This window comes from Stegostoma tigrinum, chromosome 8 (assembly GCF_030684315.1).
Source record: "Stegostoma tigrinum isolate sSteTig4 chromosome 8, sSteTig4.hap1, whole genome shotgun sequence".
In the NCBI taxonomy this organism is placed as follows: Eukaryota; Metazoa; Chordata; class Chondrichthyes; order Orectolobiformes; family Stegostomatidae; genus Stegostoma; species Stegostoma tigrinum.
The window spans coordinates 61,267,912-61,283,009 of record NC_081361.1 but is presented as its reverse complement, the minus strand read 5'-3'; the positions used below and the strand labels follow the sequence as shown (position 1 = coordinate 61,283,009).

The 15,098-nt window shown below is 39.3% G+C and overlaps 1 protein-coding gene across 4 annotated transcripts in view; it reads left to right on the top strand.

Moving 5' to 3' along the window:
• The window catches only part of agbl4 (AGBL carboxypeptidase 4), a 736,228-nt gene that overhangs the window by 551,285 nt on the left and 169,845 nt on the right, over nucleotides 1-15,098 (top strand). For 3 of the 4 annotated variants that reach the window (XM_048538942.2, XM_048538939.2, XM_048538941.1), the window contains one exon: nucleotides 6,160-6,249. The exons of the other annotated variant lie outside the window; for it this stretch is intronic. In XM_048538942.2, the coding sequence (XP_048394899.1) occupies nucleotides 6,160-6,249 (90 nt within the window). The remainder of the gene's footprint in view (nucleotides 1-6,159; nucleotides 6,250-15,098) is intronic. 4 annotated transcript variants of the gene reach the window in all.

The window sequence follows — 15,098 nt, the reverse complement described above, 5'->3', positions numbered from 1 at the left end:
AACTTGCCTTACCACGGCACCTACAACATTGGCAGAAGTCATACTTAATAGTTAAAAAAAATTATGACAAAGTTCATCATAGTTCAGTTAACTCAGGAAAAGTTGACTTTGGAGCAATAGAATACCCTGAGGCGGGCCGAGATTGCCATGCCAGGCTGGTGGATACTACGCTGGAGGATTTTCCCAAAGAAGATCACCATGCTGGGCCAAGACTGTCACTCTTGGATAAGACACTCTTGGATAAGACCGCCTGCTAGGCCATTGGAATACCTGGACGCTGAAGACAAGAAGACCTTCAAATGGGGCAAGACTTCCACTGTGGATGAAGACTGCCACAGGAGGAGCCTGCCACGTTTGGCCGAGACTGCCTTTCTCCCTCTTCAGACATCTGGGGAGACACCTGGGGAGGGAAGGCAATGACCTCATGGTATTATTGCTGGACTGTTAATCCAGAGACACAGGTGATGTTCTGGGTGCCTGTGTTCAAATCCTGCCATGGCAGATAGTGGAATTTGAATTCAGTACATATCTGGAATTAAGACCATAAGTCATAGGAGTGGATGTAAGGCCATTCGGCCCAATGACTCCACTCCGCCATTTATTCATGGCTCTTGGCATTTCAACTCCACTTACCCACGCCCTTAATTCCTTGCGAGACCAAGAATTTATCAATCTCTGCCTTGAAGACATTTAACGTCCCGGCCTCCGCTGCACTCCGTGGCAATGAATTCCATAGGCCCACCACTGTCTGGCTGAAGAAATGTCTCCTCATTTCCGTTCTAAATTGACCCCCTCTAATTCTAAGGCTATGCCCATGGTCCTAGTCTCCCCGCCGAACAGAAACAACTTCCCAGCGTCCACCCTTTCTAAGCCATACATTATCTTGTAAGTTTCCATTAGACCTCCCCTCAACCTTCTAAACTCTAATGATTACAATCCCAGGATCCTCAGTCGTTCATCGTATGTTAGGCCTACCATTCCAGGGATCATCCATGTGAATCTCTGCTGGACATGCTCCAGTGCCAGTATGTCCTTCCTGAGGTGTGGGGCCCAAAATTGGACACAGTATTCTAAATGGGGCCTAACTAGAGCTTTATAAAGTCCCAGAAGCCTTCACTGCTTTTATATTCCAACCATCTTGAGATAAATGACAACATTACATCTGCTTTCTTAACCACGGACTCAACCTGCAGGTTAACTTTTAGAGAATCCAGGACTAGCACTCCCAGATCCCTTTGTACTTTGGCTTTATGAATTTTCTCACCGTTTAGAAAATAGTCCATGCCTATATTCTTTTTTCCAAAGTGCAAGACCTCACGTTTCCTCACTTTAAGAGTATAATGATGACCATGAATCCATTGCCAATTGTTGGATAAACCCGAAAGGTTCACTAATGTCTTTCAGGGAAGGAAACTGCCATTCTTACCTGGACTTGGCTACATGTGACTCCAGACCAAAAACAATGTGGTTGACTCACAACTTCCCTCGAGCAATTAGGGTTGGGCAATAAGTGCTTGTCTAGCCAGCAACGCCCGCATCCCCTGAATGAACAAAGACTGAGCTGTGGATCTGGACCCTTGGCCTAACCTGCACATCTGGGCTGGGGAGACACCCCGGAACCTGTTCCTTGCTCACTGGGAGACCCCGGGCTAGGTGGAAACATGTCTGGCTTGTCCTGGCATTGCTGCAACTGCTGCTGCTATTTTACAGGTTTAAAAGAAAAGAAAAATGAAGAAAAGAGAAAAGGAAAAGATCAAAAGTAAAAAGAAGAAAGATGAAGAGATAGAAAGCCAACAGGAGTGGATGAGGCCTGGACTCAGACCCCTGACTTTGCCTTCATCTTGCAAAAATGCATCTTAGATGTAGTAGACCTCATTTTTTTGTTGTATGACAAAACTGGTGACTATGTGATGTTGATTTTAATTGCAGTATATAAATGAATATAAAATATCCTCTAAGTATTCTGGCAGACTAGTTCCTAAGATTTATTTTACTCTTAAATAAAATCTGTGGTTTCTATTATTGCAAAATATTTGACTGATTCTACTCTTTCTTATTTTGCAGTCTGTGGAGTATGATAAAATAATGTAGCATATATCATTCTTAAATAGCAGTAGTAGTAGGAAATGTTAGAAATACATAAGTATGTGTGTGGTAAGAGAAAAAAAGTTAACAGGCAGAGTTTTCCAAAACGTAGACTGGTGGTAGTGGAGGAAGGATAATGCAAGGCATTGGAGAAACAAACTATACACTTAGGCCCACAGTATAGGGTCACTTCAAGCACTTGCAGGCATTAGTCTAATGGGGCAATGTTGGAATATTGTTAGGAGCTTCTAAGAATTCATGACGTACAAGGACTGAACCAAAGATGCAAACTGTTAAGTGAGGTTTTAAGTTCACCAGCCTCAAGTTGTCAGACAGAGTTAGCTGGATTGGAATGGCAAAGAAGTTTAGCAGCAAAGATGGTAAAGAAACAATGGTATAAGTTTAAAAAATAGCTCATGACTTAAAACAAAGATGCATCCCAGGAAGAAAGAAGAGCCCTAGCAAGGTGATAAACAAGCTATGCTTAACCAGGGAAGTTCAGGATAGCGTCAAATTGAAAAAAGGTATGTTTCACAAAGATTAGCGGCAAGCCAGGAAATTGTGAAAGTTTAGAAATGAACAAAAGATTACCAAAAAAATCATAAAGGCAGAAAATAAAATTTGAGGAAAAATGTGCAAGTAATATCTGGATAGACAACATTATGATATAATCATTGTATCATACAATACGTCCTGAATCTATAGATGTCTCAGATTCCATCTTAACTGGGGCTGGTATAACTGCCTTGAAAGATTGCCACATTTTTTTGCTTTGTAAGCCTACAGTCCCCCTCTTCTGACCCCATCTCCCCAACAGTGACAATTGAGCTGACATCTTTGCTGTCTCTTTTGAGCAGAATCAGTTTTATATTTAAGGAAGGAATAAAGGGGTGAATTTATCAGTTCACTCTATTGAACGTGCATGCTGCTATTTGTAACTGAATAGCTTAATATGAGCCCAGACATTGAAGTGCCCTTGATTTTAATGTAGAGTTGTATCAAGAGCTGTAATAAATGCTTATTGAACCTTTCAGTGCTATGATATCCATGTCTGCTTCTTATGTTACAAGAGTTAAGATAAACACTGCTGTATCAGTACAAACGCCTTACTGGAGAAAAAGCCATACCATAGTGGCAGGTCATGCTAACTTAAGTCTGGTATCTTGTGCCTATTTAAATATTGTGGTGAATAAGAAATTATTGTTTTCATTGTGTGTTGTGGCTGTACATTTGCTGCGTAGTTGATATTATTTGAAGACGTTGATAAAGTCTTCCAACTTTGCTTTTGTGTGAGTTGAAATAACCTGGACACCATTACAAATACAGAAGACATTATTATTACATGATTGCATCACCAAATAAATGATTTAATAGAAATAAAAAAGGAAACCAAAAGTAACCCACAAAAATCAAAATTCAGCCCACAATAAAAACCTCGAGAAGAACCCTTCGAAAATAAAATTTTAGCCCCTGCTAGAAATCTTCCAGTCCATCTGCAAGTTCTTCAAGGAAGAATAAATTCTGTTCTTCAGCAATCACTACTTCCTCAACAATTGGAGAATGAAGTTATCTATGTCCAAGTTGCTGCCATGCAAATGGGAATGCTGCATTGCAGTTTTCTCCAGGCTAGCATTTATTGCCTATTCCTAACTGCCCAAAGGGCACTTAAGAGTCAACCACTGCTGTGGGTCTGGAGTCAGATGTAGGCCAGAGCCGGTAAGGATGGCAGTTTCCTTCTCTAAATGACATTAGTGAATCCAGATGGGTTTTTCCAACAGTTGCAATGGATTCATGGTCATCAGCAGACTCTTAATTCCAGATTTTTTTGTGTTGAATTCAAATTCTACCATCTGTCATGGCGGGATTCAAACACAGGTCCTCAGAACATTACCTGGGTCTCTGGAGAATACCACTAGCGCATTGCCTCCCCAGTAGGCACCATATCTAGCCCTGTTGCTGGAAATTGTACAACTGATGATGGCTGTGACCTTCTGGTGCCTATAATTCTGCTGCCATTCACCGGCCAAGCTGCTTCTTGCTGGCTCTGACCATCGGCGTGTAGCCAACACCTGGGAGTCAAACCATCCAATCCTTTTTTTCTTTCAGCTTAAGGATTTGCTGTGCATTTGGTTCCTGACTTCATCTACCTAGATCTCACAAATACTGTCCACCATCTACAAAGCACAAGTGAGGTGTGTGATGGAAAACTACACACTTGCCGAAATGGGTGCAGCCCAACAACACTCAAGAAGCTTGACACCACACAAGAGAAATCAGCCTGTTTGATTGGCACAGCATCCAATAAACATTCACTCCTTTTACCACTGACATACAGAGGCAGCAGTGTGTACCATCCACAAGATGGATTTAAGAAATTCACCAAGGTTCTTTAGGCAGCACTTTCCAAATCCAAACTATTACCACCCAAGAAGACAAAGGCAGCAGATACATGTGAACAACACCACCTGCAAGCCATTCATCTTTCTGACTTGGAAATATATTGCTGCTTCCTCATTGTTGCCAAGTTAAACTCTTTGAAGTTCCTCCTCAGCAGCTCTGTTGGTGTGTCTACACTAAACTGCTTGCAGCAGATCAAGAAGTCAGCTTACCACCATCTTCTGAAGGGTAACTATGCACGGGCAATAAATGCCAGTGATGCTGACACGCCATGAATGAATAAAAAAAATCTTCCCTGATTCTTGATGTGGATTAAATTTTGAGATTTGATGTTTGTAGTTTTAAATACTTGACTATTATTGTATGAATTATTAAGAACTGAATAAAGCTAGTTCAACATAGTGCTGAGTGCTTTTGTATTACTTCTCCAAAAAAGTGGATGTTCTACTTTTGTCATTAAGCTGTATGTGAAAGGATTGTGAACTGGAGTAAGGGTTAAAGCAGTGTAAACATCAGTTTTCTGAACTATGCTGTTTTTCGTTGGAGGTCTCCAGTAGTAACATATGATCAATGAATGAAATTGCCTTTTGAAATAGTAAAAGAGGAAAGGCTAATTGAATTTGATCCAACAGTTTGAATACTTTATATGCATTTATTTGAAAAATATACCAGAGATAGGTTGAGAGCTTGATGATGTTATCTACAATGCAATTTAATGCTTTAGAATGTAAGGAAATGCAATTGTTTATGAATTTTCCATGAGGATCATTTATGTAGAAATACATTAAAATGGTCATTGCTCTGAATAGCCTATTACAATGTTGTTAATGAAAAAGTTTTTTGGTTCATTTATACCATGCCATTTTATGTTTATCTTTATTGGAGGACAAATGTTCAGACTTGATGCAACTGAATTCATTAGATTTAAATGAAGAAATTAATGTAAATTTATATGATTCACCCCTCTTCCTCTGAACTAAGAAATTTTAGAAACAAGGACACTGTTTTCATTTTTGGCAAACATGCCTGAATTTCAAATAATAGTTATATGACTGTTTAAAAAACAAACCAAATAATAATTTAAAATAAACTATTTTAATACTGAAGTTTTTCTTTCCTTTCCGTAACCTAAAATATGTTTTCCCTTTGCACCATAATACAGACTTTAGCCGCATGGGCTTAAAATGAAACCTCGTGGGAATTAAGTTTATGTCTTTAGAAACTAATTTAATTGTGGGTTTCCTAGACACCTTAACAAAAAGGGTTAACAGTATAATTGGCAATTTGAGATGTTTTAATGCAAGATTTCAATACCTTCATTTAGTATATGCAGCCATTGCCTGATATAATGCTGCCAGCAGTTGAATAGAATGAAATCAGCATGCAATTATTTTTTAACATTTGCTGTCAACTCAATTTTCAAATATTCTTCTGATGTTCAAACGAAGTATCCATAAAATTAAGTAGAAATAAAATTTGTTTTACATGATAATTTTACTTTATCGTTTCTACTTAATTTGCAATTGTAACATTTTAACAATGACGGTGCATTAACTCTTGTACAAAATCACTCGCTAGCTAAGATTATTAATGAGAATGTTTATTGTAAGTATTATAGACAGGTAACTTTACAATTTGTTTGATTGTTGATTTTTGTTCATTTCCCTTTTTCTCTAGTAAATCTCAATCCAGGAGTAGAACAAAAGATTGTTTTCATCACAGCCCGTGTACACCCTGGGGAATCACCTGCATCGTTTGTGTGTCAGGGTTAGTAAAGTATTCTAACTCTCAGCCTAGACCCTGATTAAACAATACATCATAGCGGTTGTTTAGCACTACTGAAAGTAATTCTTACTTTCTATTTTAAAACTATAGTCTGAATTTTGGATTAATAAAGAACGCATGAGATAAAATAATTTTAAAAAGCATTTCTCCTCATTTATATAATACTGAAGTTGAATTTGCAATGGCGTTATTTGCTCATGAGAAGGCAATAGGTTAGAGTTTTTTGTGGACATACTGGGGGCACCCCTGGTTCTCTTAATCCCAGAAAATTAATTTTGATTGTTTGCTGAACAGCCTCCAGTAGTCTTTATAAGGATGCCTGGTTCATCTGTTCAGTGCCAGGAGGAATGAATGAAATGTGCGTGGCATGCAATATCTAACCAATAGGATCTCAGTTGTAATATTACAAGCAAATTTCCATTTAATAAAGATAGGTCTTCTGGCCACTCATCTTAGAATGCTTTCTAAAGTTCCGGAAAAAAGTTTGCTAGGTTAAACAGCGTAGTTAGCCACACTATGCTATTATCAAAATAGCAACACCCCCATCACTAGTGGAAACACTGAAAAGCAACCCTGGTTCTTGTCTGCCCTGTTGTTGTGGACATTGACCTGGATGTTTGTATTCATTGTTGTGTGTCGTCAAATGTTGTGCTAATGGATTGTGTTAAAGAATGGACAAAATTTGTCTAAGGAAGTAGCAGAATCCAAGTAATAAAAAATTCATAAACCCAGTTAAATTTTCGTTTTTTAACTGACTTCAAAGAAAATCAAGCAGAATGTTTAAAGGGCTGTGATTTGTTACTGTTGATTCTGCTGGTGGTGTACTGCTACTGAGAAAACAAAAACCTCATGATTTATATAACACAGTAATTTTTTCAGTAGAATGCTTGCCTGTGAGCAGGCAACAGGTTGGAAATTTTTGTGGAATTGGTAGAAACTCTCCTGGTTTTCTTAGTCCAGCCAAATTAATTTTGGTTATTTGTTGTGCAGCCAAAGTGAATTCACAGCTTTGATTGTGTGTCATCATTTCTGATATCTATCTCTGATAGTGTATGTATTTTGATAACTCTCCTGAATAATATGTTGACATATTTGATAAGGTTCCCCATGGTAGGCTCATTCAGAAGGTCAGGAGGAATGGGATACAGGGGAACTTAGCTGCCTGGATACAGAATTGGCTGGCCAACAGAAGACAGCGAGTGGTAGTAGAAGGAAAATATTCTGCCTGGAAGTCAGTGGTGAGTGGTGTTCCACAGGGCTCTGTCCTTGGGCCTCTACTGTTTGTAAATTTTATTAATGACTTGGATGAGGGGATTGTAGGATGGGTCAGCAAGTTTGCAGACGACACAAAGGTCGGAGGTGTCGTTGACAGTGTAGAGGGCTGTTGTAGGCTGCAGCGGGACATTGACAGGATGCAGAGATGGGCTGAGAGGTGGCAGATGGAGTTCAACCTGGATAAATGCGAGGTGATGCATTTTGGAAGGTTGAATTTGAAAGCTGAGTACAGGATTAAGGATAGGATTCTTGGCAGTGTGGAGGAACAGAGGGATCTTGGTGTGCAGATACATAGATCCCTTAAAATGGCCACCCAACTGGACAGGGTTGTTAAGAAAGCATATGGTGTTTTGGCTTTCATTAACAGGGGGATTGAGTTTAAGAGTCGTGAGATCTTGTTGCAGCTCTATAAAACTTTGGTTAGACCGCACTTGGAATACTGCGTCCAGTTCTGGTCACCCTATTATAGGAAAGATGTGGATGCTTTGGAGAGGGTTCAGAGGAGCTTTACCAGGATGCTGCCTGGACTGGAGGGCTTATCTTATGAAGAGAGGTTGACTGAGCTCGGTCTCTTTTCATTGGAGAAAAGGAGGAGGAGAGGGGACCTAATTGAGGTATACAAGATAATGAGAGGCATAGATAGAGTTGATAGCCAGAGACTATTTCCCAGGGCAGAAATGGCTAGCACGAGGGGTCATAGTTTTAAGCTGGTTGGAGGAAAGTATAGAGGGGATGTCAGAGGTGGGTTCTTTACACAGAGAGTTGTGAGAGCATGGAATGCGTTGCCAGCAGCAGTTGTGGAAGTGAGGTCATTGGGGACATTTAAGAGACTGCTGGACATGTATATGGTCACAGAAATTTGAGGGTGCATACATGAGGATCAATGGTCGGCACAACATTGTGGGCTGAAGGGCCTGTTCTGTGCTGTACTGTTCTATGTTCTATGTTCTATGTTCTATATCTTCTAAAGAGCTGCCACTGTTAAATGACTACAATTAACAAACTTATATGTGTGAAACTAAAACTGCAAAAGATTCAAAAAAGTAATGTACACAGCTGCTGAATTTTAATTTATTGATGGACAGATTTGCATTTACAACTGTGTTCATCCTTTTCCAGAAATTTTCCATCTTGTTTAATAACGGGAAAGTAATAGCTATAGAAATACCAGTACGCTTCTTGTACCTTCTTTCCCTTACAGCACTGATAATGAGGAGTGGCAGTACATGCACAGACAAAAGATTGTGACAGAATCTCTTTAGTGTAATAATTTTCCTTCAGACCTAATTAAGTGCTCATCTAGCATGGTTTCCAAAATTGATTTAATTGAAATTACCCTTTAGTCTCATAAGGCAAATTGATGGAAATTGCAATTGCTTTGTGGCCTTTTCAAGGGCAGGCATTTATTATATCACATTCTCAGTACAACAAGGTCAAGTTATAACATCCAGATTAAACCCTTAATGAGTTTATTAGACTTTGGTAATGTATGTTAGAACATGAGGAAAGTCAAGAAAATGCCACTTCACACATCAAAGCTCAGCCTTTAAGTGTTTTAATGTCTGTCTTAATATGTTGCTTTTCTTTTCACAAAACTTAAATTACTGTGAAACATTAATTTTAGATCAGGATTCTAGGAAGTGGATATTACAAATTGTGCTCCTGATACATAGCTTCATTGTGGATTTCCTCTTGGGAGTTTTAAGTTGGCTCCAATGATTTCCCAAATTGGTCTGTAGCCATTTGAATTCTTGATATTTATCAATAATATATCTTAAAGGAAAAATAAATTGTCCCATTGCCATCTTTGCAGCCAAACAACACAACTTCTGATTGTAAGGTAATTGGGAATGAGACAGAGATCCATTATATTTCAACTGAAGCCATTTTGCAATGCAAGATGATTTCCTTAAATCCTCAAGAATGAGAGGAACCAGGGGTGAATTGCAGGTAGTAGAGCCTTATGCTAAGTTTTCTTATGCTAGTAGGCAAATTATTGTGTGCAAGTTCTGTAAACAGAAGTCAACCTTGTCTTTAGACATTGAATTAAGCCCCACTGAGGCCGGAGGATCTGAGAGATGGTAGTATAAAGGGCATAGAGAGTCTTAAAAATGAGAGGAACTCAAGCCATGGCAATATTCCATTTCTAATTTTCTTCTGCAAGAACCTCGGAAAGGAATGACAAAATTGTTTCCTGTTTGTGCCAAGTTCTAGGCAATTTTGTGTAATGGACCGTCAGAAGTTAAATTCAAGTTATTTTGACTATTTTAATTCACGGTTCCAAAGACAGAACACATTCATCCATTATTCAGGGCAGTGGCTGAAATTGATTCTGGGATAAAAATCTGTTGCTTAAAACAAGTACCTGATGACCATGACCACTATGTTGTGAATCAATTTTTGCTTACCACCATTTCTAATATAATACACATATGCATATATAAGTATTCAGTGAGTAAGTATAGAGTTGTCAAGAGTATGTTTGCTGGTATTTCTAAAGTCCTGGAAGATAGTTTGCTGTCTGATCCACCTCATACTCTTTGTTTTGTAATTTTGTAGGAATCTGCACTTACTGTTATAATCACAATTGTCATATCTCCGTAATATTCCTTATTCACATTTGAGATACATAACTAGGATTTTGATGAACCTCTTCATCAATTGGATCATTAATGTTACTGATATTTTTAGTTTAACAAAGTAAAAGGTGTGAAGAACAAAACAGTTTCAGTTTTGTTTAGAGAATTTTAATTCACATTCCCCCTTAGCAACACTCAACATTCTTCCAGAAGTTCTGACTAGCTAATCTTTTAACATATCCTTTATCCATTTTGTGAATATGTAGCATTGTATATTGTTGGTGTCTAAACAGATTCCCTTTAATTCCTGGCTCAAATACATTTATCTGTTTTTTACATGAAACAGTGGAATATTTTGGCATTTCTGGAATTTCAACATTTGTGCTAGAAAGTGGAAACAAAATCTGTTCTCACGCACCCAGATCCAGTACAGCGAAATACATTTCAAATTGAAGATATTTGACCCTGTAACATTCCCTGCTTAAAGTCAAAATGAAATCCAAATTCTGCATTGTGAATTTTCCTTTTTTTTTCATCAATTATCATATAATCTCTCAGAGATCAGGAATGGTAGAATAGGCAAAGCCACTGGATCAGTAATCCAGAAACCCACCATGGCAGCTAAATTATTTAAATAGAAGAAATTACTTTTAAAAATTCCATCCCAAAAAAGTTAGTCTCATGCAAGATGATGATGAAATATCAGGTTGCTATTAAAATTGGTCTGGTTAATGAATGACCAAAAATAAAACGGTTTAGATTTAAATACTCTTTGGAATTGCTTAACGAAAACTGAGAGAACTGTTCCACAGACTGGTCCAGCACTGGCCTGACATAATCATTCTTACTGAATAAAATCTTATAGCCAATGCCTCAGACCCCTCTAACACTGTTCTGGCATGTGTTTTGTGTGAGCAGTAGAACATAGCAACAGGTGGTGGCAGTGGCATAGTGATATACAGTTGGGAGGAAGTGACCACAGGATTCCCAACCCCATGATGTCTGATGTCATGGCGAGGAAACCTCCTGTTGACTTCCATCTACTGCCATCCCTCAATTGATGAATTTGTGCTCCTCCATGTTGAACACCGTTTACAAGAAGACCAGAAGTTACCAAAGAACAGAATGTCAACATTTAAGAAGGTTGACATCATTAAGTGCATAGCAGACCATGTAATTTGCACCACGTCTAACAATGTACTCTGGTAAGGAAATTCTGTATTTAATACTTGAGCGTCTGTAGCATCACATCTGAATTAGCTGGCTGGAATGTGAAGCTCAAATCTACCAGACTAGATCTGCAGCAGGCGGTGTGATAATCAACAAGAGGAAAAAATCTAATTGACTTCATCCTTACTAATCCGCCTTTCACAGATGGAGTGGTCTATGACAATATTGGTTGGAATGACCACCATGTTGCAAATGGGACCAGATCAGTTTAGGACATCTGGTTCACATGGACAAGTTGAACTGAAAGGCCTGTTTCCATGCTGTTTCACTCTATGAATCTGTGTTGTCCTTGTGGAGATGAAGTTTCATTTTCACATTGAAGACATGAACCTTTGTGCTGTGTGACAATGCCACCTTGTCTAGTGTGATAGATTCAGGACATACAGGCCAAAAAGAGGAAGCAGCATGTAATTGACAAAGTTAAGCCATTCTGCAATCTATAGATTGAATCAAGGCTGTGCAGTCCTACCACATCCAGTCATGAATGGTGGTGAACAATTCAATAATCAACTGGCAGGGGAGCCTCTACAAATATGCCCCTCTTCAATGGTTACACAGCTCAGCACTTCAGAGCAAAGTCAAGGGAACAATTGTAACCACCTTCAGCCTGAAGCATCAAGTGGATAATGTCTCTTAGCCTCCACAGAAAAGTTAGGAGGTGAGTCATTTGCCACAGAAAATCTAGCCTCTGACCCATGGTTATAAGCCACAATAGCTGCTCTTGTTAATCTTTTGATCAATAGCAACCCTCAGGATATTTATTGCTAGGGACTTGGTGGTGATATTGATTTTGAACGTGATGGGAAGATGGTTAGAATGTTTTTTGAGATTGTCATCAGTTGAAATATGTGGAGCTTGCCACTTATTCAGCTCGAACCTGAATTTGACCTGGTTGTGTTGCATGTGGAATTGCACTACATTATCTGAGGAGTTGTGGATAGAATCTAACATCAGTGAACATACCTTGTTCTCTTAGTAGAACACTGTAGCTGTTACAGTGGATATTACCAGTGGCATTGATATTGGTACAGGTTTATTAAAATTTTCTTTTCCCTGCTGTGGCTCTGTGGAAACACTAAGTGAGAAAGTGTTTTTTCCTGCAGTGCAGAGGTGTTTAATGGCTGTTCTCAAAGCTCTGATCTTCACAACATAACAGTCCACACACTAGGACTAACAGACAGACAAGTTTTGAAGCTTGCTTTCAACCCCATTTTTGGATATCCCTGGAAGAGTAAAATGCAACCAAGCCAGAAAAAAATGGGCTCTTGCAGAGAGGGGTTTGGGTAGTCAGCCTCCTGATATATTTACCTTTTTAGTCTTTTCATTTGAAGTTTCCCTGACTCTTTGAGGTTGTTGAGGTTGGCTTGCTTGCCGAGCTGGTTTCTTGTTTCGCAAACGTTTCATTACCATGCTTAGTAGCATCCTCAGTGCAGCCTCCAGTGAAGTGTCGGTGCGTTTTCCTGCCTAGTTTTTAAACTCTGGGGTGCGTTGAGATGGATTGCCTCACTTCCGGTTTTCCTTCATAGTGGAATGTATATGGGGTCGAGTTCAGTGTGTTTATTAATAGCATGCTTCGTGGAGTGCCATGCTTCCAGGAATTCTCGTGCCTGTCTCTGCCAAGCCTGTTCTAGGATCTTGGTGTTGTCCCAGTCAAAGTGGTGGTTCTCCTTGTCTGTGTGGCTTGAGATGAGTGAGTGTTGGCCGTGTCTTTTTGTAGCCAGTTGGCGTTCATGTGCTCTTGTTGTTAGTTTCCTTCCTATTTGTCCGATGTAGTGTTTCTCGCAGTCTCTGCAGGGGATCTTGTAGATGACATTGGTCCTGTCCATGGCGGGGATTGGGTCCTTGGTTTGGGTGAGCAGTTGTCGTAGGATTAACATGGGCTTGTGTGCCACTCTGATGCCCAATGGTCGTAGGAGTCTTGTGGTGAGTTCCGAATAGTGTGGATAGTGTGATGAGTGTGTCGGGGTGTGTAGTATCTTTCTGATGCTATTCGTGTAGGTGTCTTCTGACCCAATTCTTTGGATATCCATTATCTTTGAAAACCTTGAAGAGGTATTCTTCTTCCTCTTGGTGTAGTTCTGTGTTACTGCAGTGTGTTGTTACCCTTTTAAATAGTGTTTGCACACAGCTTTGTTTGTGTGTGCTGGGATGGTTACTGTTAAAGTTCAGTACCTGGTCTGTGTGTGTGGCTTTTCGGTGTACTTTCTTTTGCAGTTCCCCGTTTGTCTTGTGCTCTACCATGACATGCAGGAATGAGAGCCATTTGTTCTTCTCCTCCTCTCTGGTGAATTTTATTCCAGTGAGGGTGTTGTTTACATATTTGTGTGTCTCCTCACAAAAGCCCAAAAGCCGCACACACAGGCTACAAAAAGACATGACCAATACTCACTCATCCCAATCCTCACAGAGAAGGAGAATGACTACTTCGACTGGGACAACACCAAGATCCTGGAGCAAGCTAGGCAGAGGCAGGCACGAGAATTCCTAAAAGCCTGGCACTCCACGAAGCATGCTATTAATAAACACATTGAACTCGACCCCATATACATTCCACTTCGAAGGAAAACCGGAAATTAGGCAATCCATCTCAACGGACCCCAGAGTTAAAAACCAGGCAGGAAAGCACACAGATGCTTCATCGGAAGCTGCACTGAGGATGTTACCAAGCATGGTAACGAAAGGTCTGTGAAACAAGAAAGCAGCTCGGCCAGCCAACCAACCTCAACACCACAACCCGAGCTACAGATCTACTCCAAAACCTTTCCCTGACTCTGTACTGTATGACATTTCAAAGCTCCTCTCCAAACTGATTTTACATCCACATTCTTTATTGTCTGTATCTCCTTTCTAAAAAAAACACATTTTAGAATTAAAAGTGGTGGTTATTCTGGGTTATGGTCTGTGGTCATAACACCACCCCATTAACAGATCTTTCAAGGAGGTGCATTCAGCAGAAGCTCAGGAGCTGAACAAGATGCAATGGAATGGTGTAATTCATTAGGTCCCCAGCATTAAAGATAGGGGAGCTTAAGCATGAGATTTTCAGATCTCATTCTTAGTGTAATGAAATGCACATAGTCATGAATGATTGACCATCCCATTCCCATCAGTAGAAAGGCCATCCCTTTCTTTCTTAAGGGTTTCCACTGGCTGGTCTAATCAGCTCATACCCTATTCTACATTGCCTGATTGTCTCTTTCATTGGGAAAATGAAAATTCTATAAAGGATTTGAAAATCTGCTTTTTACACAACTGCACTTCATGAATTTCACTTCCATAGTGTCTCCTAGACTCAGAACATGCCAACCAATCAGCTTTTTCATGTCATACAGCAAAAATGTTGTTTTCTTTTACATTGGTTTTTGTTGTGAATTGTCCTGATGAGTCCAAGATGAAAAGTTTTGACAAAGCCTGTCTTTTTCAAAAATATTGTTATAAATTATTAATTTTGAGTGACACAGCACTAGAATTTAGAATTTTTCTTAGATGAAAGCTGGATGTGGTTCTTAACAATTGTGGCATCTTTCTGGTGATATTCTGAAAATAATGCTGTGAGCAATCCCCACTGCAGTTGTTAGAAAGTTACCTCTATGATGCCTAACAATCAATGATTTTCTGATCCATGTCGATAGAGAAAGTTAAATACTAACCTGTGACAATTCATTTAATATTAACCTTTACCTTGCTAAAGAATATTTTACCCTTAGATTTGATTAGAAAGAGGAAAACTTAAATGTATGATGAAAT